This window comes from Sinocyclocheilus rhinocerous, unplaced genomic scaffold, assembly GCF_001515625.1.
Source record: "Sinocyclocheilus rhinocerous isolate Xijiao unplaced genomic scaffold, SAMN03320098_v1.1 scaffold3097, whole genome shotgun sequence".
In the NCBI taxonomy this organism is placed as follows: domain Eukaryota; kingdom Metazoa; phylum Chordata; class Actinopteri; order Cypriniformes; family Cyprinidae; genus Sinocyclocheilus; species Sinocyclocheilus rhinocerous.
In genome coordinates, this window is record NW_015645546.1 from 216286 (window position 1) to 243027 (window position 26742).

Here is a 26742-nt window from a genome sequence, read left to right on the forward strand (position 1 = left end):
GATAACACAAAACTGGCCAGCAGAAGGCAGAAGAAACAGCATCACAGTTGAGCTAGTTAGCACCATGAAAGCTGGCATATTAAATTGTCAATGAAAATGTGAGCGAGTTTACATTTAGCATATAAATGCGGACGGAATAGCAGAATCTAGTCATAAAAACGGAATTTACTGTATAATGCAGAATGACATGGAATTTGCCAAATTTTGGTTGGATACATAAGTAGGTCTGTCAGTACACTTAAATGAAAAGGTGATATGGACTAGTGTCTGTGAATATTAAGCCACAAACATACCAATGAATCCTGCATGTTCTGCGTGTCTCTGTGTGAATAATTGATGCAGATGCATGGTTTCGTTTACTACACACATACCGATCGCTGTTTTCAGTCTCTGCTACCTCAAAATATGAGTACATGAACACATGAACATAATCTCTAGAACTGCTGTGAGAGTCAGGTCATGAGCATTTTACCGTTTCTTTTGAGTAAAACTATCGTCATATATACTGGCAGAAATCTAAAGGTTTTCACAGCAGCCCGTCAAAATAAAAGTTTGGTTTAACTTGAAGAAACTGTGACAGAATTATATTACTTAATGTAATGATAGTACTACTACTACTACTAATTAATTTATTATTAAAACATTATTTTTAAAGGAACATTTACCAGAAAAATGTAAATACACAACACAATATTTCTGGAAAAAAGAATGAACATATATATATTTCATAGGGCCTTAAAATGTAATTTTTCGTTAAACTTCTAATGTTTAATATTGTGAGTTTCATGATTTCCATCAATTAGACATGCAGAGTCTAGACAAATTAAAACAGGATCCAGAAAAATTTTAACTGGAAAAAAAAAAAAAACGGAACTTGGAAAAATAAAATGGAATTTGGGAAAAAATTTAATGGATTTCATAGGGCCCTAATATCTGATTTACTGGCAAAAACATTGTGATTTAGTATTCGCGAGTTAAACTTCAATACCATAGATCAAACATATTTACCCTATTAATATCATCAAAACTTACTTGACTGGATGTAGTTTGCTGGGCTCAAATACAGTAGTGTGGCTTTAATAGACCTGCTGTAGTGTGCAGGCTTCTAGAAATTATCTGTGCAGGTGATTAAAATTTAAAATTCACGTTAAGTCCCATGGAAAGTTTCCCGGAATTTTGCATCCCTAAAGAATTAACTTTTGTTGGTCACAGAGCTAATTTTTTGCAATGATCAGAAAAGCCAATGAAACTGGAGCACTCTATATGGCAGCAACACTGGGATTGGTCAATAATGATTTTAAGGCGGGGCTTAGCATTTGATTGACACTTTCCACATGCACATATGCATCCTCACCTGTATTGCTCCTATATTCTCCATGAGCTGATCCGTGCTGGAGGCTCCAAGGAGCACAGAGCTCACACCTTCATTTCTCAGGCACCACGCTGGAGACGAGCAGCAAATATGTTGAACATACAGCATAAATAACATCATACACAACACATGACACACTCTTAAAGCAAAACCTACCCATCACAAAAAGATAAATGTTCTATTTAAAACAAAACATGTATATGTATATACAAATTTAGCCATTTCCTAAATTAAAGCATCTACTTCTCCCACTCCTACACATACTGAAACATCTCACCAAACACACAGCAGTTATCAGACCACTCTGTTACCATGGCTCCAGGACACACTGAGCGAGCTCAAAATCAGAGCTGAGCGAGCTTTTTTTTTTTTTTTTTTCGCAGGAAGACGAGCGATATCTGCAGGAGTGCAGAGGAGGTGTAGAGGAGCCATGCTGACCGCTGGCGTTCCCTAAACACGGTCCATGCAACACCGCCGCCACACACAGACCGGAAGGAAACTCTGTGGGGATTTGAATCCCTCCTGGGAGTTTGTTTGCGTGCGTGCGTGAGTGTGTGTGTGCCATCTGTGGCACGGTGTGTTGGCACTGCAGTGTGTTTACTGTACTGCTATGTGTGTGTGTGTGTGCCTGTAATACGGCGGCCATTTGGAAGCGTGTTCATATTTTTCAAGGCAACACTGTGTCAAACGCTGCAAATGATATGAAGCATTCAGCTCTGATGTTCTGGGTAAATCGACAGCGGATTTTAATAGATTTTAGTACTTTACCCCCAACAGATTGCTTTGTCTGAACACACACACACACACACACAGAAGGGTAGTGCATATGGAATACAATCATGCCGAAACTGTAACAAAGGAAAATCATTAACTAGTGTTGGGGAAAACTAAATATAGTGATTTTACTATTTCTTCCAATTTGTATTACTACTTTTCTAGTATATTTTTTAGTGGTATAATTTGATAAAACACTACATTAGTTTTATGTCACAATGTATTGCACATCAGTGAGTTGAGGCAAAAATTCATGAGTGAATTGATTCACTTTGATCGTTAATTTCAATCAGGGTTATTCAACTAGGGTTATTATTAAAAGTAAAACTATATATATAACTATAAAACATATATAAAACTATTTCAGCTAGTTGCCAATGCAACACTTCATTTAGTTTCTGTTGAATTACCAAAACAATTCAAACTAAAATAGAAATAATGTATTAAAAGAAACCTAATAAAAATTACAAAAACACAATAAAATGACTACAGCTTTAATTAATATTTAATGAAAATGGCAAAATACACAAATATACAGTCAAAATATATAGTCAAACTAAAAACTATAAAAGTATCTCATTTAATAATAGTGCAAGTGCATCATTTTACAAAATTATAATCATTGTGAGTTTAATGAAAAGCTAATAATTAATTAAATCATAAAAATGTCAAATTAAAATAATTTTACAGTCAAAATAAAACACTTTCAAAAAAATGAAATATATTGTGTACCTGCATGTTATGTAGGCATTTTAGAAAGGAAAATTGAAAATTGAAAAATAATTAGGGAGACTCCATAAATTATGAATAATTTATTGCTATTGTGTGAATATATGTAATCAAATAATAAATAAAAAAGTAACTGTAGTCTGATTATGAGTATTTTAAAACGTAATTTAATCCAATTACAAGTACTTATTTTTTGTGTGCGTGTGTGTGTATATATACACAACCGCTCAAAAGTTTGGGATCAGTAAGACTTGTAATGTTTTTTAAAGAAGTCTCTTATGCTCATCAAGGCTGCATTTATTTGATCAAAAATACAGAAAAAACAGTAATCTTGCAAAATGTTATTACTTACTAAAATAATAGTTTCTATTTTAATATCCTTTAAAATATAATTTATTCAAAGAATCCTGAAAAAAAGTATCACAGGTTCCCAAAAAATATATATAGCAGCACAACAGTTTCCAGCACTGATAATAAATCAGCATATTAGAATGATTTCTGAAGGATCATGTGACACTGAAGACTGGAGTAATGATGCTGAAAATTACCACATAATAAATTAAAAATAAATCACAGAAATAAATTATATTTTAAAGTATATTAAAATAGAAATCATTATTTTATATTGTAATAACATTTTGCAAGATTACTGTTTTTTTCTGTATTTTTGATCAAATAAATGCAGCCTTGATGAGCATAAGAGACTTCTTTAAAAAAACATTACAAGTCTTACTGATCCCAAACTTTTGAGCGGTAGTGTGTATATATATATAATACTCTTTTTTCATATAGTAGTAAAAATACTGTTTTTACTTATTTTTATCTTTAATTATTTGTTAAAAAATGTCAATGTAGTTAGCTCCTTTTGTTAGTAACTTGCTGCAACAGCTTTATCAAAAGAGAAGCTTCACTGCAGTTTAGCTACTTTATTAATTAACACACTATGATGTCATCCCTCAAAATCATCTGCATGCGTGCGCAGTTCATTAACTCTGACAGCAGATCTGACCCACAGCACTATTTTAAAACACACTGGCGGTGGTGTAAATGAGCAGCGGTGGCTGTGTACCGGCGCTTGTGCGGGGGAAGAAGGATCTGCACAGCCTGGGAGGGGCTGGCAACCCACTAATGAGGTGTGAAATGTGTGAAATGTAATGTACGACTGCATTACAGGACAGGTGAGGGAAGGGGACGTGATTCTATCGGCCGCTGCTTTGGGGATTGAGGTCCTGTCAAGATTTTTATTCCCCAGCGTCCCGCAGTCGATGAATCACAGAGGGTGTGCTGTCACGTACACGCTGCCAATTTATGACTTTTATGAGGTCGGGAAGATGAGGGACTTCCTGAAACTTTATGCATCTGAGTTATGAAGGGTATCAGACTGGGGTGGGTGCTATGACGGCGGTATAGACTGTATGACGACAGTAATGTGTGCTGCTATACCATTTATATCACGGTAGACACATTTGTGGGGTTACGATTGAGCAGGACTGCTTCAAGTCATAATTTAAGTCAGTGAGAGCGATGAAGAAACACGCAGTAATGCGAAAATACAGAGTGGGACCTGACCAAACAAGCTAAGACAAAGAAGAATGAGCTTCTAAAGAATAAGTTTTACTGTTTTGCTTGCTGTGTTTCAAAATGTGAAGCAGTTTTTGCACAAATGCCAGATTTTTTTTTTTTTACAAATAATTATTTCAAACGAATGATAAAAAAAAAACTTTTTAGAATTATTTGTTATAAACATTTTTTTGATGAAAATAACTATTAAAAATACAATAAAATAATTACTTTTTTTAAATAAATGATTTTGATGAGATAATTACTAAAATAAAATAAAATAAAATTTTTAAAAATAAAAAAAATAAAAGACTTTTTGGATTATTTGTTATAAATAACTTTTGATAAAATAATTAACAATAAAATACAAACAAAATAATAAAATAATTATTTTTTCATTATTTGTTCTAAATAACTATTTTGATACAATAATAATAATAATCATTCCTTTTCAGGGTTATTTGTTATATATAATTTTTGATAAAATAATTACTAATAAAAGTAACTGATACAAAAATAAAATAAAATTCAATAATTAAATAAGCAAAACATATGACCACATAGCTGTCTGATACATAAATTATGTTTTTGTTAAATTTCAGACAAAAATAAATAATATATTGTGTTACACACCATTACAGTGATATAAAATTGCTTTGTGATAAGATTTTGGTCTTACCGCCCACCCCTAGTCTTAGCACACGCACACTTTGAGTGTCTGTATCTGATGGTTTTTCCTTTAACTGGACTATTACGGTGTGCAGCAGACCGTGATCACGAGCTCTCAGCTCTCAAGATTAGATTACTGTACTTTGAAAGGATGTACTTAAATCAAAGCGTCGCAGTCCTTATAAAAGCCTTCGCTCTAGATCGTACAGCACATATTTCTTTGAAACGTTACACTCCATTCTCTCTGTAAAGCATTACACAACACTTCCCATCTCAGATACCACACTGATCATCATAAAACACTATACAAAATCGATTTTAAACTATTATATTTATCCCTACACTTAAGCAAGAATACGATGCTGGGAGGAACACTCTTCCATTAACAGCCACAAACTAATCGCATTTGTTTGGTGAAGCCATCCGCAGACGGACAGACGCTTCCGCTCCGGCGGTCTGAGGAAGGGGAGGATGAGAGGGGGAGAGGATGAGCGAGGCACAGGACGGACGGACAGACAGACAGAAAGAGAGAGAGCGGCAGTGTGTCTTTGGGTTAGGCGTACCGATGGCTAGCTGTGGCAGCGTGCAGCCCAGCCGCTCAGCGATTGCCTGCAGCTCTTTCAGCTTCGCCTGCTGGCGTCGGCCCTCCTCGCTCAAGATCTTGTCCTTCAACCACTGGTAGCCCTGTTAACAACACAGCACACCTGCTCAAAAACAGGGGCCCACGCCTACAGTGGTGCACTTACACACACACACAACATACACACACACACGCTCTCGGACGCATAACACCCAGCAGCACCTGTGTGAGCGAGGGCCTGTTTTTAAACACGTGACTCTGTCCGCCCAAAAGCTCAAATGAGCAGAGATGAACTCGCTCGGAGAACTTTAGGGGGTAAAGAGACCTCATACACACACTCACAAACATGATCAGTTTGAAGTGACTTCTGAGAAAGCTGTGTTTGAAGTAAAAATGTAGTATGAATGATTTTAAGGTATATATTCAAATATTTTTTTTTTCAGTTGATTAGCTAAAAATTACACATTACTGTCAATTTAAAGTCAACATGAAACACATTTGCAACTCATTGAATTTGGTAATGCGGCATATTTCAGAGAGAAAAGACTGAATATGATTTAATATGCATATTAAATATGTGAATGAACATTCATAATTGAAATTAACAGCATCTCCGTGTATCCCAATGGTAGCATTTCTTTTTAAATCTTATTATAATAGATATTATTGTTGCATCTTTATTGAATTCACATTAACCAGAAATAAATTACTGTTAAACGGCAATGTCTTAGAAAGGTTGAATTACCTATAGTAGCCTAAAAAAGTTACTGGTCTTTTTTTTTTTTTTTTTTTTTAAATACATTTTTTTTAAAGTCTCAAGGAAGAATTTTAGAATTTTTATAATTTATTAAATTAACTCTTTCCCCGCCAGCGTTTTTGAAAAAGGTTGCCAGCCACCGCCTGCGATTTTGCTGATTTTCACTAAAATTTCATGACCCCCAGAATATTTTGTAGTATGAATATCTGAACATGCAATATGTCAAAATAAAGATCAGACCCTCTACTTTCAAACAAAAAAGTATTTTATTCTAGCTTCAAGCTTGTTTTTGCAACACTTGAATGTAGGTAGGTTTCATTAAAAGAGCAACATTTTGAGCAAAAAGCTGAGAAAATCAAATTTTTATCAAATACTATATCTGGATCATATTCAGTAATATTATCAAAGCAAAGATATAGTAGATGGCTTGCACAGTAGTTGCACAGGCCTCTTTCTGGATTGATATTTCACTCTGTATCATTAGGCAGTTTTCATTTATATGCGGTTAGTGTTGATACTGTGTTTTTGATCGGCACTTTCTAGACTCATTCAGGAGATGCGTAATAGCGCCCCTGAGCGTATAACAGTGAAAACACTGAAACCCGGAAAATTCTGTTTGGCAGGGAAAGAGTTAAATAAAGCTGTAATAAAATAAGATATAAATACTAGAGCAAAAACCTAAAACGTAAGAAAATTGAAGAATGTTTGGGAAAAAAATAGAAATGTTAAATTAAAAACTTAGAAACTTACTAAAAATATACTAGAATACTAGAAATTAATAACACACACACACACACACACACACACACACACACACATATTTACTTCAGCTAGTTGCAACATCTCATTTTCAATTAGTTTAACTTGATGTACTGTACTAAAGGAACTAAAACCTAAATAAAAATTACTAAAATCTATATACACATCAAACAATTTGAGAAAAAAACAGATGTTAAATTAAAAGTCACCAAAAAGTCACTACAAGTAAAAAAAAAAAGTTAAGCTAAGTAAAACTGAAATAAAAACAAATGTAAAAGAAATATTTAAAAAAATGACAGAAGCATATAATCAAAGTAACCAAAACCTAAATTAAAATGACAACTGAAAATATAATATAATTAAAGAAATTACACGCACGCACGCACGCACACACACACACACACACACACAAATAAAAAAATAAAAGCTAATTCAGATATTAATAACTACTATAGTAGTATATAAATACTACTAAAATAACACTGAAACAGGCTAAATAGCTATTTTACTATAGGCTAACCAACCGATTAACCAATAGTTTGCTTGGCTTAAGTGAACGGCTTGGCTAAGTAAATGTCAGATTCTAGTAAATTTGGACTTCATGTTGACTTTAAAGTAAAACCTATCATTTGCACTGACTAGCAAAAGCATGTTTGTGTCTGTGCTAGAGCAGGATAAATAATCCAGCTTCAGGTCCATCATTGGTGAATTAACAGTGGAAAAGGACCAGTGTGGTCTAGTGATCTAAACACTCATGGGTCTCCAAATCCAACGGACTCATCACTGTTCAGACCACCAGCACGGTTCTGTTATAGTCAAGTGTCAATCCACATGTACGTTACACAGAGGTAACAAGATATCAGGAATGATCAACAGTGTGACACAAGACTACAGGAGGAAGATGATGGGTCACAGAAACACCAATGAGCCAAAAACATGCGACTACGCCAACATAGAGCTCGGGAAACTGGGGTGCTTTTAGTGTGCACTTGTGTGTGTGATTTAGTGTGCTTGAAAGAGATGGAAACACTGATAAAACAAGTGCCAATCCTCCTCAGAGTTACCATAGAAACGCATTCACATAAAGAAATATATGTTGAAGATCAGGCGTGTGGATTCATGCCATCAACAACACACACATCTACAGGAAAACACCAACTACAGAACCTGGAAGACACGGAACACATTCACATTAGAACACCAAACACGAAGGAATCACATATGAGGCCACCAGGAAGAGGAGGAGGAGACAGCGAGACTCATGGGATATGTAGTACCTTCAGTGAGGCACGAGAGTAGGCCGGCACCCCGCTGTCGTATTTCCCTGAGATTATCCCACAGGCCAGCGGGGACCATGTCATCGCACCCACACCTGAGAAGACAGGTCAAACCCCATTGAAAAGATGCATCTGGTGAGTGTGTCTGTGGCTTGAGCGACAGCAGCATCACTCACCGATCTTATGGAAGAGCTCGGGAAGCTGCACCTCCACCTTCTCCCTCTGGAACATGTGATACTCCGACTGTTCGCAGATTGGTGGGATCTGGTTGAACTGTCGGGCCACAGAGTACGCTTCCTACAACACACAAGCAAAATGATAAGGTTAGTGTTACGTATGAATGCAGCGCCACCTGAGCCAAAACTGAACTTAAAAAGGTCAAATCATGGAAAACGGGATTTCGCTTGCTCTTTTTTGATGAAATGTGTGACAAAATTAAACACTCCCTCCCCAGTCCATCTGGACCATGTATGTATTGAAACTAAACTGTAAATCATCAACTGCAACTTTTTAGTCTGAAATTAATGTAATGGGGGAGGGAAAACAACTTATAATATACACACACACACACACACACGCAAAATGGACAACAATTCACAAACACAAAAAAATGTCTTTGTCCATGAGAAAGTTCTTTAACTCAGGGTTATTATAGATAACAAAAACTAAAACCATGAAAGGAAAAAAAAAAAAAAAAAAAAATTATGTTACCTCAAATAAACTTTAACTAAAATAATAGGGGAACTTCCGGTTAACTTCCTGTTCTGTGTTTGTTTATCGGTCTGGCTAGTGGCGCTGACTACAAACGCAGTTAAAGTTAAGGTGATGAGTAGACTGAAGTTGGACTCAGGTTGTTGTACTGTGGGATGTGTTTCCCATACATTGATTTATTTGTGGCGGCCCGTCACAATATCAAAACTGACCACCACAAGATTTTCCAAAAGGCTTTGACTTCGTTGAATAAACATGAGCACTGCACATTTCAAAATCAAAACGTGGCACGGGTGTTTTTATATCACTGTATCTCTGAAGGAAACCGACTGCCTTCAGAAAATTTCCGATGTCATTTTCATTTCATCTTGCATGTAATGCCTGATAAAGCAGTGTTTGTGAGCGGAGCGCTGCTTTGTGTACAGCCGTTACCGGGGAAACCTCCATCTCTGCTGCTCCAAAAGCTCCTCCTGCTGGCAGAGAATGAATTTGCATTTTCAAATCAGCCCGTCTGTTTTACGCAGAAAACATACTTTGCTTGTTATCAGAAATAATCTACTCTAGAGGGACTTTGCTGTTGTTATTGATTCTTTGCGGAAGTCTATTGGAAGTTAAGTTTGGGCCACAAAAGCGTGCATGCGGAGTAACGTTTGTTTATATTGTTGACTTTGAAACCGTCTATACATAATTTAGTTTAACGTTATGTACTGTACTAAAAGAACTAAAACCAAAATAAAAATCTATAGGCATTCAAAAAAAAAATCTAAAATTCTATACAAAACTAAAAATCTATATAGACATTAAAAAATTTAATGCTAAACACAAAAAATACTAAAGCTTTAACTAAAACTAAAATAAAAAATACAAAAAATATATATAATAGTATCTCTATGATACTAAAATAAGACGCTTTAACACAAATGACTCCTTTGAGCCAGGTCTTTGAATCTGTTTTATGAACAAATGACTCTTATGAATGAGATCTTTGAATCTAAGGTCAATATAATTATCAAGTTTTAATCTATAAATATCTGGACTTGACAAGTCATAAAATAGATAAAAACAACTAAAATAACGTACTGATAATTGTCATTAATTTATTAAAAAAACTAAAAACATTTGATTTTGAGAAGTCAAATTTAAATCACTGCATCTATAACAAATAAGACAATTATCATGTCACTGATTAGTAAAACAATGATAATTATAAAGTGACATTAATCTATACAAACCTCCCTGCTCCCACAATATGAAAAATCATTCACTGCAGCCTTGCAATCAGGTCACCCGATTTAATAAACAAAATTCCCCTAGACTACACTTGGATTCTTCTGTCAAAACAACAGAACGCTTTTCGAATTATCTGTCCATGTAAAATTCGGTAAATGGTGGAACATTATCAGTTAACGCGACTCAATTATTGGGCGATGGGAAAGAAAACCAAATTCTGTACAACATGTTACGCATAACTAGACAAATGAGTTGTGACTGACGAGGCATCACTGAACACAAACAACAGATCGTCTTTCAACATTCTGTCAGTGAACGTTTTGTCTGACTCAGTGCGGTGCTGTTTTAGATGTCCGATCCGCCCAGTATTTAAGGTTAGACTGTCTCACTTGACAGCACCTATTTAAACAGAAGCATCTTTAGATTCATCAAGAGTTCTTCAGGAACAAAAGCAGCCGGTGCCGAAGCTGATTACAGGGGTGCAAACATCGAAAAGTTAGGAGACTGTGACTCACCATGATTTCCATCGGACTCCAGCGTGACGTTCCCCAGTACATCGCCATTCCCTGATTGATCACATGGGTCATCGCCCGCACAGTCTCTGCCAATCAGACCGCAGATTTTCAGAGATTTACAGCACCATACATCATATCACGCTGCCATCAGAATGTGTCGGTACGGGTGAACGTGTGAAATATTAACAAGCAAAAGAAAACAAGCTCGATTAATGCAAGGGAGGGGAGTTTAAATGATAAATCGCTTCTGGATCGAGCTGAAGAATTTGAATCAATACAAGTAAGACAAAATAAACAACTTGTGCTTCGGGTCAATATCAACCTCGGCTCAAGGGAAAAAAAAAAAACTTCAAATGAGGGCTGGAAAAGATCCATCCTTAATAACCAACACCAGCCGTGTCAAAACATCAGTCTTATGAGCTTGAGAGTCATTTACTGCTCTCGCTTGACTATATGAGATCTGTCTAAGAGCGCAAGAGAGAAGCAGACTATTGAAGTGTAGAGCTCTTTAATGACAAGAAAAGCAGATGTCTACAGACCCCTGAGCTGTTTGTGTTTCAACCATTGAACTGTGTGAACTTTCTAAAGGGCAGCTAGGTTAATAAAAGTAGATCAAATAACATTTCTGCCTTGCTTTTAAAAGAGCAGCCACCCTTTCTCCCGAAAACATTGGTTGAGATTTAATTCAGGCTGGCGTCTTACAAAAGGCCAAATGGGAAAATTGCAAAGATCTGGTTTGCACATGATTGGAAGAATCAGTCTGGAGCACAAACAGCACATGAGTTATAGTAGAGTTTAAAGGGGACCTACTATGCAAAATTCACTTTTGCATGGTGTTTGGACATAAATGTGTGTTGGCAGTGTGTGTACACAACCACCCTATAATGATAAAAATCCATCCACTTCTTTTTTTTTAATCCCCATAAATCATAAGCAGTGTCTCCCAACTACCTGTTTTCCGACTTGGTGCTAATGTGACGTCACATTAGCCACAGGCCCCGCCCACGAATGTTGACAGACACTGCCGTTTTAACATAGAACAGACCTGAGCGAGTTCCCGAAATCTGAGCCGCTGAAGACAAGGTGGATTAATTTTGTTTTAGAAGAAAATGCTCCCTCAACTCTACCGATATTCGTTTATGTCTGCGCGAATCATTTTACACCGGACTGCTTTGTGAATGAGGGTCAGTATAAAGCAGGTTTTGCACAAAAGTTGCTCCTGAAGGATGGAGTAGTGCCAACTGTTCGTGATCCAGCTACACCTCCAGAAGAAGTAAGTATCACGCATTAGTTTTCCAAATTGCCTTTCTGAAAGAGCTTCTTTGCACTTTGTAAGGCTAATGCTGCTAAAGCTACAATTGTCTGTTTGTTTTTACTGATGCTACCTTCACGTGCTACCAGAATGATTGTAAATAGGAATGTGGGAGTTAAAATTGCATATGAAAGCAATGTGAAGTCGACCGCTGGAATTAGTCGAGCTCATAATTACAAGTGGGGCTTATAAAGTTTGTAATAGCATGCGATGGCACCATGAGTTATTTTTATCGTGTCGTGCTCCCGTCTGTGTAATTCATAAAGTGCATTTTTTTATGCACAGTACAATCAGATGACTGACTTTTAAACCGAGTGTGTTTTCTGTAAAGATAACAGGCTTATACTAATAGTGGAGTGTTTATTTGCAAAGGCTAGCACCGGTATTGCTGGAGCTTGAGCTCTTGAAGCTCTGCCCTCTTCTCCGGGAGCACCAGCTCATTTGCATTTAAAGAGAAAGACGAAAACGGCACGTTTTGGCTCATACCCTAAAAGTGGCAATTTTAACAAGCTATAAAAAATTATCTGTAAGGTATTTTGAGCCAAAACTTCACACACACACTCTGGGGTAATCAGAGACTTCTTTTACATCTTGTAAAAAGGGGCATAATAGGTCACCTTTAATATTTAAAGGTTTAGAGCAAATTAATTGAGATTGAGATGTACCTTCCATGGGTGTGTTGGGGTCTGGTCTGTTTGCAAACACTACGTCCACATACTCTAACTGCAGTCTCTCCAATGATGCCTTCAAACCTACCGAAGAGTAACACAAATCAATTCAGCACACGATTAGTTGAATGAACGAGGCATTTAAAACAGTTCATGTCAGCTGCAGCTCTGTAACATGTATGTTTTGAGGTCCACTCACCTTCTATAATGTGTTTTCTTGACAGTCCTCTCTCAGTCTCTGCTCTAGAAAACAGCAGTATATGTACTATTATGCAATTATCATTGACGCCAACTTTAGTAAATTATATTGCTAAGACATTACTTGGTTTAATATTAGAAATGAGGCCAAAATAGTTTATTCAAATCAAAATATAACACTATTTCAAAGACTTAAGTGTTCATATACCAGAAGTAAAAAGCAACAGCTACATTAACTCACAAGTGTAACATTAAAGCTTCAGAAGTATTGTTCGCATAATGCCATGATTCATTTTATAATAAATATTAAACATACATACTTTCCACCCCAAAATATTTTGGTTGTAATGACTAAACTGGAGCGTCTGCAAAAAAAAAAAAGAAGAAAAAAAATAGGTCACACTTTTTGAAAGGCTTTTAAAAAGTAATTACCAAGTGGCTTGCGGTAACCATTTTAATTTCGAAGGAATGCATGGTCACATATACACATACATGTTTATTTAGCTGCCTAAATGAGGACATAGCACAGACATCTGCTTTCATGTAAAGGTTCATAAATATATTTTATATTCATGTAAATTTTGTTATTACATACATAAATAAATGCAATTACATGCATATATTAGGGTTGTGACGGTGAGGAAATTTTCCCACCGGTTAATCGACGTGTGACAACACCGGTAATACCGGTATCACCGTGGGGGCAAGGGCGTTCCCTCTTTTCCTCGCTTTCCTTCGCTTTTAAATAGCTTGTAAAAGCGGTGTGCCCATTTTACTTTCACTTTTGAATTAACGGCAGTTCGGCGTCAATTGCTTGAATGCAACAACAAAATACAACGGAACTAAATGATTTTTATTACTATAAAAAATCAAAACGACGGTGGGGGTCGGTGAGGCAGTGGGCAAGTGACGTAACCGGTGTTGCGGCTTAACACCGGTATAACCGTTAGCACCGTCTATCACGGCAAGCCTAGCATATATGCATGTATATATACACACACAATATATATATACACACAAACACTAGTAACTGCTTACATGTAATCTGGATTACATAATCAGAATCCAGGAAATTAAGTACTTGTCGGTTATATTATATTTTAAAATGCTCATAATCAGATTACAGTTACTTTTTAAGGATTGTATGATTACATATTTTTCACATAATTCACTACCACTTAGTTTTTTTTTTTTTTTAAGAATATCCTTTCCTCAAACGGAAGTTCTGTCATATTTAGCTCACTTTCTCTCACAAATTGTAAGTAAGTAAGCCCACACACAGACACAGAGGACAGAAATAAGCTATGTCTCTGCAGAGGTGAGGGGTTGTGTGCCCTGATATTGATGCACACTGACTAGCAGGATGACTAAGCAGCACGATATCTCTCACACACACACACACACACACACACACACAAATGTGAAGATCCTTTCTTGCAGAGAGCTCAGTTACTCTTCCATCTCATTATGCAGAAACAGTGAGAGCCCACCCTGCTTTAAATTAAAACATCTTAACAAAAGGGCTTCTATTAACCATGAACCTCCTTTAGCTCGTGTTAAATTACACACACATATATCAGGACATCAACTGCACAATAAACACACCCATACGACTGTTTCATAATTCAATATCTAGATGGGATATCTACGGGGTGAGCCAGGCTTTAATAATTTATATTTCTGCCTGTCTGGGGTTACAGTGGCACAATCTCTGAGGCATTGGGCTGAGTTATCAGCACAAGATAAGAAGCGGCAGAAGGAAATGAAAAGTTGTATGCTGTTAATGAACATACCTCCATCCTTTCTTCTTTATGATGTTGCCCAGCACCATCTCCGCCCTGCAACAGAAAACCAGATGGTTATCGGACTAATCCGTCATTTTATTGACAAATACAGCCAACAAAACAGGCCGCTGAAGGGACAGTTCAAAGTTCAGTAAATCACCTCTTTCAAGACGGCAATTTCATACAATACATGCAAATTAAGAGCACACTTCAATGCCACAAGACTCTATTAAGGATTTTTATGAAAACATACAAAACAAGCAATAATATTGTCAACCAAGAAATGTTTAGCTTTTTTGTCTCTTTTTCCTGTTTCTCATTGGTGTAGCATTTGGACCAATGAGACACACCATTTTTCATTAGATTTAACAAATCAGTTATTCATTAGATTAACAAATAGTCACAGACCCCTCACCCAATAAACATACTAGGTGCCAGGATGTCTGTGCACGACACCAGGCCCCTGGTTACCATGGCAACCAGGACCCCTCAGCCAGATCAGATACACTTTTTTACGACCTAAAAGTATGTAGAGAGAATCTTCCTTCTACTCAGTTCTCTCTAAAACAGACACATAATGCCCATAAAAATGGACTCTTCTCTAATTAATTCATAGGAAAACCTTTCTTTGAATGAACACATCATAATTAATTGTAATTATTTATATACATTTCCCTTTTAAGCTAATTTGCTACATTGGTGACTGCCTGTGTAGCCCTGCCCACAGTGAAATCTTGTTGGTCCAAATTTCTGATGCAAACAGCTGTATATTAATCATCCAATATGTCCCATTTGGCTTTGATTGCCACGTCATTCAGTATGGACAGACACATTATTGGAAACATGCTACGACGCTCCCAGTGAACCTCAGACAGCACATTAACAGATTATTCATGGACTGCCTGATCCATATCACAAAATAAATGGCAAAAGCTTTTCCGGGTGTCTGGGTGCTCAATTATTTTTGGTTGCTTTGTGACATATGTGATGATCAAAACGTGGGTTACACAAGGATAACATCTCCACTAACAGCTGGAGAGAATGCAAACATTTAAAGCAAGACACAACAGTTGAATATTGTTAAAATTTAACCAATACAATGAAAAAAAAAAATGATACAAATTTTTTTAAGGTAAGTGGTTGCAAATAATTTATTTTAGCTACATTTAAAAAAAAAAATGTTGAAAGTTAGTCAACTAAATTTGTTTATTTAAATGTAGCTAAAATTGCAACTGATTGCAACCACTTACCTTAAAAAAAATTTAGTAAATTCAATGAAAATTTTTTTCAGTATAGTGTCACCATACTTTCCCAGTTGATCGATAATATTACAAACTACGAACACTGTTTTATATTACAATTTTATTAAATTTAGGACCAGATTTACTAATAGCTCATGCCAGCACAAACCGTATTTTGGCGTTAAAATAGTACTGTCAGGATTTACTAAAGACGTGCAGTGAAGAATTAGCACTGAAAAGGCGTGGACTCAGTTATTTTTGCACCTGACCTTACTGAATATGCATTTGTATGAGTTTCCCTTCCAGATGCCAAATTTATGGGAGGAGAGTATTCAAATGAATCACGCAACGTGATTTACTAACGTTTGCTCAATGAAAATTTTTTTCAGTATAGTGTCACCATACTTTCCCAGTTGATCGATAATATTACAAACTACGAACACTGTTTTATATTACAATTTTATTAAATTTAGGACCAGATTTACTAATAGCTCATGCCAGCACAAACCGTATTTTGGCGTTAAAATAGTACTGTCAGGATTTACTAAAGACGTGCAGTGAAGAATTAGCACTGAAAAGGCGTGGACTCAGTTATTTTTGCACCTGACCTTACTGAATATGCATTTGTATGAGTTTCCCTTCCAGATGCCAAATTTATGGGAGGAGAGTATTCAAATGAATCACGCAACGTGATTTACTAACGTTTGCACTAGTCAAATTACTGGTATTTGCGCCATTATTTAACGCCCAAAAAAGCATGTCTTAAAGCAGGCTGTAATTTGCGCTGCTCTTGGTAGATTGCGCTGGTCATTATATAATGATCTGGCTGTGTCTGTGTTCTTTAATGTGCGCATTGTCAGTAAATCATGTGCAGAATTTCCCTTCCCATCGGCTCTTTTATGGAATTGCGCTCTAGCGCTAATTTGCCGTTTAGTAAATCTGCCCTTGATGTTTAAATATGCAAACGAGGCTAATCAAATTAAATATAAACTAATTTGCATGTACTTTTTTCACTCCATACATCAGAAAATACAGTCAACAGCCATACAAATATAATTTGATATTTTTAGGAATAAAACGTTGTTTAAAATCAGGCAAATTATATATGAACCAGTGTTAATGTTCGTTAATGAATATTTTTCATCATCGTCTTCGTTAACAAACATTTTTTCTGTGATGAAGACGAGACGTTGATGAACTAAAACTAATATCTGATGATAAAAACTATGACGAAATTTATGCCGCCTCTTCATTAATGAGACGAGACGGGACTATAATGTTATTTGAGGACTACCTGACATTCAAAATACATCCTATAGGCTACGGTCTTGTCCTTAAAAATGTGCGTCCCTGTCATTGGATTGCAATCGGATATAAGGGGCGTTTGCATATCTAGTCTCAGTATGGCAGCCGCAGTGGATAAATAGACTACCAAAATGCGAACTAGCGATCTGAAACAATGGCCTTAGCACCGAAAGGGTAGGGGATAAGGTGACCAGATGTCCCGTTTGTCCCTGGAGTCACAATTCGTTGTCGATTAACTTAAAGTTAGTGAAGGCGGGATAGGCGGAATCGCGCTGATAGAAGTGCTCTCTTGCGCGCACGCTCCACTTCTTCAGTTCTCATATACAGCGCGCGATCAGTTCTCAGTGCTCAAATAGAGACACAGCAGTCCAAATGTCTATCGTGTAGAGTATCTCACGTAAATACAGTTATGGATTAAGTGAACGTAAAAAGGTGGGTGAAAACTGAACTTGTGTCAGTATTACATGCATGCCTTCCGTCTTAAAGGAACAGCATTCCTAATTTAGTAGGCCTACCTATCCGTGTCATTAATGTTAACAGACAAAAGATGTTAAATAAATATTTTAAGTAAACCTCCTGTATCTGAAAAATTTGTTTAATTTGTATCTCTTTCGTATTTGTTTTTTTGTCTTATTCGGCTTCTTTTTCAAAAATTATAAATTATATATATTAAATATATTATATATGAACAACGATAATTTTTATAAGTTGCTCCTTTTTTTACTACTGTTAAAGGGATAGTTCACCCAAAAATGAAAATTGTCATAATTTATTCAAGTTTTTCTAAATTCAATTCTTGATTCAAATTTCTCATAAGTTTAATTGATTTAGTCTAAAGAGAGAAGAATTAATGACTATTTTTGTTTGAAGACTATAAAATAGCTACCAAAATAAATGTTGGTAACTGCAGCTTGACTAAAAGTAATGACTAAAAGTTGACAAAAATGCAATGACTTTTCGTTGACTAAAACTAGACTCAATGACTAATGAAAGACTAAATTGTGACTAAGACTATTAAGCATTTTCGTCTCAAGATAAAGACTAAGACTAAATCAAAAATGCCAAGAAAACAAACTTCAAAATATAGATTAAATACAACTACACTGTTGGTGTAGAGGGAAAAACTCATTTTGAGAAAACAGCCTATAAAGATATGTACTGTAATTGAAATCTACAGACACAAATGGATAAAGTGCAATAAAATAAATACTTAAATGTGTATTTTGGATGTTTTCTTTTTTCTAGTCTGAAACAATACATTATAGCCAAATATATAATAGGCCAAAATTTCAAAAGGATTTAGCCTGTAGTGTCTTGCTTTAAAGCGGTAAGGTATGGGAATGAGTAATTAACACAACCTGGGTGCTAAAAGCATATTTAACTTCCTGAAAAATGTGCCTCCTTTTCATACGCAGATGAGGAGAAGTGTCAGCAACAGCCTGGAGACTAAAATGCTCTCTGGCAGCCATTAGTGACGCTGAGGGTGCTAATTGAGCCCAATGAGGATACAGTTCAGGCTGTGATTGTCCCGGTGAGTGAGATTCTCCCTCAGGCCGCACACTAGTCAATTATGAACCGCTGTGCTGTAATTTACTGCTTCACTATTAATCTCTATAAAAATCCTTCTGCAATCTTGTTTTTTCCTAGTATGGCATCTTATGGGAAGACAAAGAATGTTAAAGGAATACTTCACTTTAAAATGAAAATCATCCTTATTTTGCTCCAAACCCCTTGAGTTTGCTTCTCCTCTTCAGTGCTGCTCTTTTTCATTTAGTGAAAGTGAATGAAGCAAGACGCTGTCACGCTCCAAAAACAGCAAATGTTCTTCTTAAAGTTCAACAATATCCTTCCCCATTCAGTCTCATTAAATGGAAACCAGCAGTGTGATTTTTTTTGTTGTTGTAATGCACAGAAGGAAACAAAATGGGGGTTGATCTTATAGTTCAGTAATGACATTTTTAACTGTTGCGTGAATGAACCTTTTAACAATAAAGTTTGGTGGAAATGTTTTACTAGTTGTGCCATAAGGCAGTGTTGATTTAAGTAAATCTAAAACTATTAAAAATGTTTTTGTAAATTGAAATAAAGCTGAAATAATACAAAATATAAATATTAGATGAAAACTTAAACAACGTAAAACACACACACACAACATAAATTAGAAATGTTGCCTTGGCAAGTAACTGAAATAAACAATGTTTAATAAAATAACTAAAACTAAAATAAAAATTGACTAAAGCTAAATAGAAATATAAGGGAAAATACCAAACTTCTAAGTCTTTTAACTAAGTAAATTAATGAAAGAAAAGGTCCAAAAGCGAATATAAGACATGCAATTTTTGCATTGCACACAAGTGAAAGTCAGCTGGTCATTATCATCAAATAATAAAAAATAAATAAGATAAAGCACACCTGCTCACTGTAAACAATCCATGTTATATATGTACAGCTATGTGCATTAAAAAAATAAAACAAAATTGTATTAATCCTTAAAAAAGAAATATTATTATACAGTACATTATTCTAAATGATTGTTATTATAAAACATATTTTATAATAAAAATATTTGATAACAGAAAGCTGTGACTTATCAATCAGAATCAAGTATTCCAGAGAGTTGTGCAAGTCCAACAAACTAATCAATCTATCACAAAGATGGATGAACATCTTTAATCTTGATTGATTCTATGTTTCACAATGATCCAGGCTTTATATGAAAAGAGAAAGCTGTTGAATGCTAGCTGTTGTGCTTTGATTTAGTGGTCATTAGCTGCAAAAAGAAAGGTTCATTAATCCACATGAATGTACGCTGCATTTTCTTAAAAATTCCCAACTTCAAAGGAGGTTCCCTGAGACGGCAGAACACAGCTCATCTTCATGAGGATTTCTGAATATGGATGCTAGTGCACTTATGTTAGCGTGTCGAACAGAGACGGAGATGGACACAGACGCGTGAGAGGGCAGCTTAGCCTGTGTTTTTGTTTGCTTATGTGCGAGGGAGAGAAGTGTGTGCCAGCACATGTGAGTGTATTTGCGGATGTAAGCGTTTTGGTGCTATATTTACGCAGTGGTGTTTGTCCCCGTCACGGCCTGTGGGTTTAGCGCACTGCATTGACCGCAGCTGGATGGTAGACGCTGCCGGAGCCGTATTTATTCCAATCGGATAAATAAAACAGACCTTCCCACTCTCATGTCTTCCCACACTCTCACCCCATCAGCGCCGCCGACGTTCAGCGATGCCCACACCCAGCGCTCAGCTAATGACAGAGCACATTACCAACCGCTATCCTCACCTAATTTGCAGTTTATTTATGAAACATCATTTGTCAGGCAACTTTCCTTGTTTGGAGGAAGGAAAATGTGCTCTAATATGGATTCTCAGCACTAAGAATAACATCTGAGATTAACTCACCGATATACAGATATCTCTCAAATTGGAAATAGCAGCAGCGTTCACAATGAACACGGGTTAAACATCAAAGGAAAGTAAAAAAAAAAAAAACATCTAGGATTTATCATTTATCTAGGATCCCTAAAATATATAGAGAACATTCTTTGATAAAGCCACCAAAACTAAAAGTATGAATACCAAACTATATATATATATATATTAGTGCTGTCAAATGATTAATCGCGATTAATCGCTTCTGCTTACCAAGCCTGCATTTATTTGACCCAAATCACAGAAGTAATTTGTAATATTGTGAAATATTTTTTTTTTTTTACAATTTAAAATACGTTTTTTATTTTATTTTTTTTCAGCAAGGCAAATTTGAAAATAAAATTTTATCACTTTGATAAGAAAATCTTATTTTGCTGAATAATTTTGGCATTCTTCTTTGGTAATTGATCAAGCAGGCTTGTTGGAACATTACATCTCCAAAGAACCTTAACATGTCTTCTAAGTAAAGAGTAATTGCTGAATTTGTTAAGTTTTAGAGGGGGTGTACTCATTTATGCTGTGCACTGTACATATTTATGCCCCAATCTCCATAACTTCCAAAAACGAGACTGAGATTGCAAATTTTGTGTATATGGCAGACAGAGTCACTAACACATAAATAAAAACAGCAAAGTGAACATTTAGGTATTTTACAATCTTATTTTTGGGTAACTACATCTCTTTGTTATCTTCTAATTCTCTACTGCCATATAGTGAGTGGCTTGTGGTTTTGGTTTAGGTCATGTAACCGTGTTCATTGTCAAAGCGAGATAATCCTACTGATCACTGTGCTTCATCTTGCTCACAGCTGATGAATCTCGCTTGTATGAAGAGATGATATTGCTTCAAGATCCAACTAGAAGTAATACTGTGATATCCGCCATGACAGTTTCGAGTCCTTCCCTGATCTCAAGAACAGCACTGCTGGGTTGTGCTGAGTCGTTATGACAAGATCAACACAAGCTCCCACGCAAGACACGGACGAGGAACACCATTTCCAACGATGCCCTGGGTCAGCTGCCATAGAAATGTTCATTCACATTTTGAAATGAGCCTTAGTTTTGAAGAAAACTTGAGGAAAGTTCATATTTTAAAAAAACAACAACTTATAAAACTGACAACTAGATCTAATATTTAAAATATAAGCAAACACCATTAATATTTGAAATAAAACATCATATAAAAGTGGCTGCAAATGTTGTCAACTTTTTAAAATATCACATTACTTAACTAATTCACCAGATGAACAGAAAGAACATATTTCAGCACGTGGTAATTTGACGGGGTGGGCTGTGTGTATTTTGGCGCACTCACTTTCCTGCAGCGTAGACCTCTGCCGTGTCGAACAGATTGATCCCATTCTCGTATGCCAGAGTCATCAGCTGCTCTGCAATCTGTCAGAATGAAGGAAGGGAGAGGATCCAGCATTCAAGGTGTTGCAGTCTATTCCATTATTAAAAGCTGTATTCTGCACTGTGCTACTCTATAAGTCATCTTTAATGTGTTTAGGTACATTTACAGTGCACGCTGGAAAAGAAAAACTACTGCAAGCTGAATAGTGTATAAGCAGAGAAAAATTGCGTCTATACTGTAAATGCACTATTTGAATGTTTAATAAATAAATAAAAATAAAGCATTTTGCACTTGATACTTCCCCCAAACAATGTTGTTTCAAATTACACTGTAATTATAAGATATAAGATCTAGAACTATAAAATCAAATTACACTGTAATTTACACTGTACACTGAAAAATAACATTTTTTTTTTTATCAACACAATATGAATGGTGATTTATGGAAGAATGCTATGTAATCATAATATAATATTATAATAGTTTAGTTTTTTTTAAGTTGGAAAACATTTATATAATTATATAAATATATACAAGTTATAAACTTTGCAAAATAAAACCTCAGATGAACAACACATGACATATCACAACGTCGCATTATCTATTTAGCAAAAATAAAGCCAATATGGAAAATCGTCTCTAGGAGACGCTGCGTCGAGATTCGCTTTGGGAATGCCCCTGCGTGACCGCGTTCTGAAGCACGTGTAAAATCAGTCCAATGGAGCAGCGAGACGTCACGAGCGGGGTGACGTGAGCGCCAGGAAGTATAAAAGCGCATCCAGCAGAGCGCAAGTTAGCTTCGATGAAGTAGCGCCTGGAGGGATGCAGGGAGTATGGCAAAGAGACGCAGCGTCTCGTTCCCTCGGGGAACCATGGTTACATACGTAACCTAGAGACGTTCCCCTTCAGGAACTCGAGCTGCGTCGAGATTCGCTTTGGGAACGAGAATACCCACTGCGCCATACTACCAAGTCCCTGCCTGCCTGTGTGTGTATCAGATGAGCACATCACGAAGAGAGAACTTGGGAACCTGGAGTAGATGCCAGAAGAGGCTAGAAGTGGACAAAAGTGTGCGGAGAGCACCAGCCCGCCGCAGCACAAATGTCCTGCAAGGCCACACCCAAGTTGAAAGCCTTGGAGGCCGCCATACTCCTGGTCGAGTGCGCTCTGACCCCCATAGGTGACGGGAGGCCAGAGGACCCGTAGGCTAGTGAGATGGCCTCGACCACCCACCTACTCATAGTCTGCTTGGTCGCCGGAGATCCTTTCTTTGGCGGACCAAAACAAACAAAAAGCTGATCTGCCTTACGCCACGGGGCAGCTCTGTGTGCGTAAGCGTCCGCAGGGAGGAACACAACGTCTGTAATGCCATTCGCTCGCCATAGATTTTTGCTTAGACTTTGACATATTCTTTTGAATGCTTGTGGACTGACAGACAACAGTAAATAGACTGACCCATACACAGAGCGCTACTGAAGAGCAGAAGCTAACTTGCGGTCTGCCGGATGCGCTTTTATACTTCCTGGCGCTCACGTCACCCCACTCATGACGTCTCGCTGCTCCAATGGACTGATTTTACACGTGCTTCAGAACGCGGTCACGCAGGGGAGTTCCCAAAGCGAATCTCGATGCAGCTCGAGTTCCTGAAGGGGAACCATGGGTGTCAAACTAAGGACACTGATTCAGCTAATTGTAGATCCACTTTTAGCAGCAATAACTTGAAGTAATAATTTTCTGTATGACTTTATCAGTCTCTTACATCGTTCTGGAGGAATTTTGGTCCACTCCTCTTTACAACATTGCTCCAGTTTATTGAGGTTTGTGGGCATTTGTTTATGACCTGCCAATTACCAGATGATTTGATGTCCTAATACAGAAAACCATGGAATTCAATAGGGTGTCCTTTCTTTTTCACATGACTATATATATATATATATATATAGAGAGAGAGAGAGAGAGAGATCTGGGTATATTTAGATATTTATTTATTAAGTAAGGGTTTATCAGTCTTAAATAAAAATAAATATATCTATAAATAACAATAGAAAAGACAATTTAAGACTTCTTCATACATTTTACGGACACATTGTTTAAAGGGGTCATATGATGCTGCTAAAAAGAACAGTATTTTGTGTATTTGGTGTAATGAAATGTGTTTATGCGGTTTAAGGTTCAAAAAACACATTATTTTCCACATAAATTCCATCATTTACCAACCATCATGATGTGCTAAACCAGTATTATGTTTTTCATCTACAATGTTTAATTTAAAAACATTTCAATGTTGTACTGCAATCATTAGACCAATTATGTTTTGGCATCACTGGCACCAAACCTGGTGCAAAGCGTCTAAATGAGCAATAAATGAGGTCTGATTTTCACTTGATAATTATTATTTTTTTCAATGTTTGACAATATAAAACACATTGTGTTCCATGGAAGAAATAAAACTAATATAGTTGTTTGGAAAGACAAGAGGGTGAGTAAAGGACATTCATTTTTGGGTGAACTATTCCTGTAAGTGTACAAGAATATAAAAGCTCGCATCAGGACCGGTCAGTGTTTACACTCATCATACCTCATCTGTGATCTGTCCTCCAAATGTCACCCATGTTCCTGTAAAGAGACCTAGAATCAGTCACTGCTTTTCACAAGATAAACCAGCTTTAAATGATTATCAGTGATCCACCAATGACACTATAAAGAGTAAAGCCTTAAGATGAAGCTACAGATAACATGGATAATCTTTAATGCCCAGCTCAAGAGAACAGAACAACACTGGCTGCATGGTGCAGATTTCTGCTGTCTGCCACTACTAGCAGTTCAGTTTGAAGAAAATCCATCTTGTGACAAAAAGACTACAAAAGCTTGTATTGTTGGTTGCAGGTTTCCTTATCTACTTCACAAAAGGGCTTGATGAGGAGGCCATAAACGTACCTAATCCAAGACATGAGACTCTCAGGCCCGACTTCCCCAGGTTTCTGGAAAAAAGGAAATAAAGACAATGATTAATAGGTTTTACTCTGCTTTCTTTATCACTTTGTTCTCTCTAAAGTCAGAGTAATACCCTCGAAGTACTAAATCAGACTGTCAGCTTTGAAAGTGCCAACCTAATTTTCTCTCTCAAAAAAAAAAAGTTCTGTTCCAAAAACTAGTGAGCTGCCTATCAAGACGGCAAAAAGATTTGTTCCCAAGGTGAAATAAATTGTGAGTCGAGCCTCCTGTACAGTTGAGATGCCGCCCATGTAGGCTGTAGACAGCAAGGCAGCTCACTAGGTTTTGGAACAGATCTACTGACTTTAAAGCAATGAGATTCTTCAGTGACCCCAGCCCGAGTCCTGTAGATGCCACCTTGGCTGGCAGGGGAGTTTATGGAGTTTGTAAGCCATCCTGCTGATTGGTTTATCATGGGGAAAATGAGACTTAGCAGTGCCCGAGGGCAGATTACTGACCCCAGGGCCTTATGGGAGCGAGGAAGACTATGGAGCTTATAGAGACAGCAGCTATAATGAAGAGAACTGGCTAAAGGAAGGCTCAACAGTCCAGAGTCACAGAGCCACATGAGAGAAAGAGAGAGGTTTTCAACTTCTGTACCATCCTCTGAAAGTCCACACAGATCATCTCAAGAGGACAGCTCTCACACCCAGAGGTTTGTACAAAAGAATTTGGACCCAACTTTGTTTTGTTTACTTTTTTTTTTTATGTTGTTTTAGTTTTACTTTAATCTTTTTTATTTTCCAGCCAAGAAAACTGGTGTGCCAAAAAGAACAGTGTTGCTTACAAAGCCAAAAAGATGGTAAGATGATTATAAGATTTGTAAAGGTTCACAGAAGGAAAACAAAACAAGATTAGAACAAATAAAACAACAGATTTGTGCCACAGACTATTGAAATAGTCAAAACAGAAGAACAGCATGTACTTTCTCTATGTGTGTGTGTGTGTGTGTGTGTGTGTGTGTATTAGGCCTGGGGGATATGTTGCATATTTTAAAACATTTAATATATATACATTTAATATATATACACAACATTCTTTCTAAATTAAAAGAACATTGAATTCCCATTTCAATAATTCTGTTCATCACAACAATTCCATAGTGCAATCACTATATATTGCTTTGTAGTGCTACTTTGACGCATATAAGTAAAAATTATTTATTCATTAAAGAAAATCAACATGACCTGATTGTTTGTACTGAAATATTTTATTGGTTTGTAATATTTATTGAAAAACCTATCGAAATATTGGCAATATCTACCGTATTGGCCCGAATATAAGACGACCCTGATTATAAGACGACCCCCCCTTTTTCCAGATGTACCTTTTGGAAAAAGGCTTTTTAAAAACCAAATTTTGTTTTTTCTCAGTAAAACACATTTTGTCTTCAATTATTTGTTTTGAAAGTATAGTAAAAACTGGTAAAATGTACCAACAATCACATTAAAAAAAATATACACTTTTTGATATACCAAATTTGTGCGCTATTTAAACCCGGATGATTGTAAC

General features: G+C 36.4%; 1 protein-coding gene across 4 annotated transcripts in view; it reads right to left on the reverse strand.

Annotated features, from left to right (window-relative positions):
* Positions 1-1361: 1361 nt before the first annotated feature.
* Positions 1362-26742, reverse strand: part of LOC107706553 (voltage-gated potassium channel subunit beta-2-like) — a 106358-nt gene continuing 80977 nt past the window's right edge. For 3 of the 4 annotated variants that reach the window (XM_016510302.1, XM_016510301.1, XM_016510300.1), the window contains 11 exons: positions 25174-25217; positions 24815-24852; positions 22198-22277; positions 14905-14949; positions 13432-13476; positions 13113-13156; positions 12911-12997; positions 10934-11019; positions 8654-8774; positions 8478-8572; positions 5128-5788 (listed from right to left, as the gene is read on the reverse strand). In XM_016510302.1, coding sequence (XP_016365788.1) covers positions 5501-5788; positions 8478-8572; positions 8654-8774; positions 10934-11019; positions 12911-12997; positions 13113-13156; positions 13432-13476; positions 14905-14949; positions 22198-22277; positions 24815-24852; positions 25174-25217 — 973 coding nt within the window. In that variant the 3' untranslated portion in view covers positions 5128-5500. Of the gene's footprint in view, positions 1444-5127; positions 5789-8477; positions 8573-8653; positions 8775-10933; positions 11020-12910; positions 12998-13112; positions 13157-13431; positions 13477-14904; positions 14950-22197; positions 22278-24814; positions 24853-25173; positions 25218-26742 lie in introns of those variants that run through there. The other variant, XM_016510304.1, reaches the window with a different exon arrangement.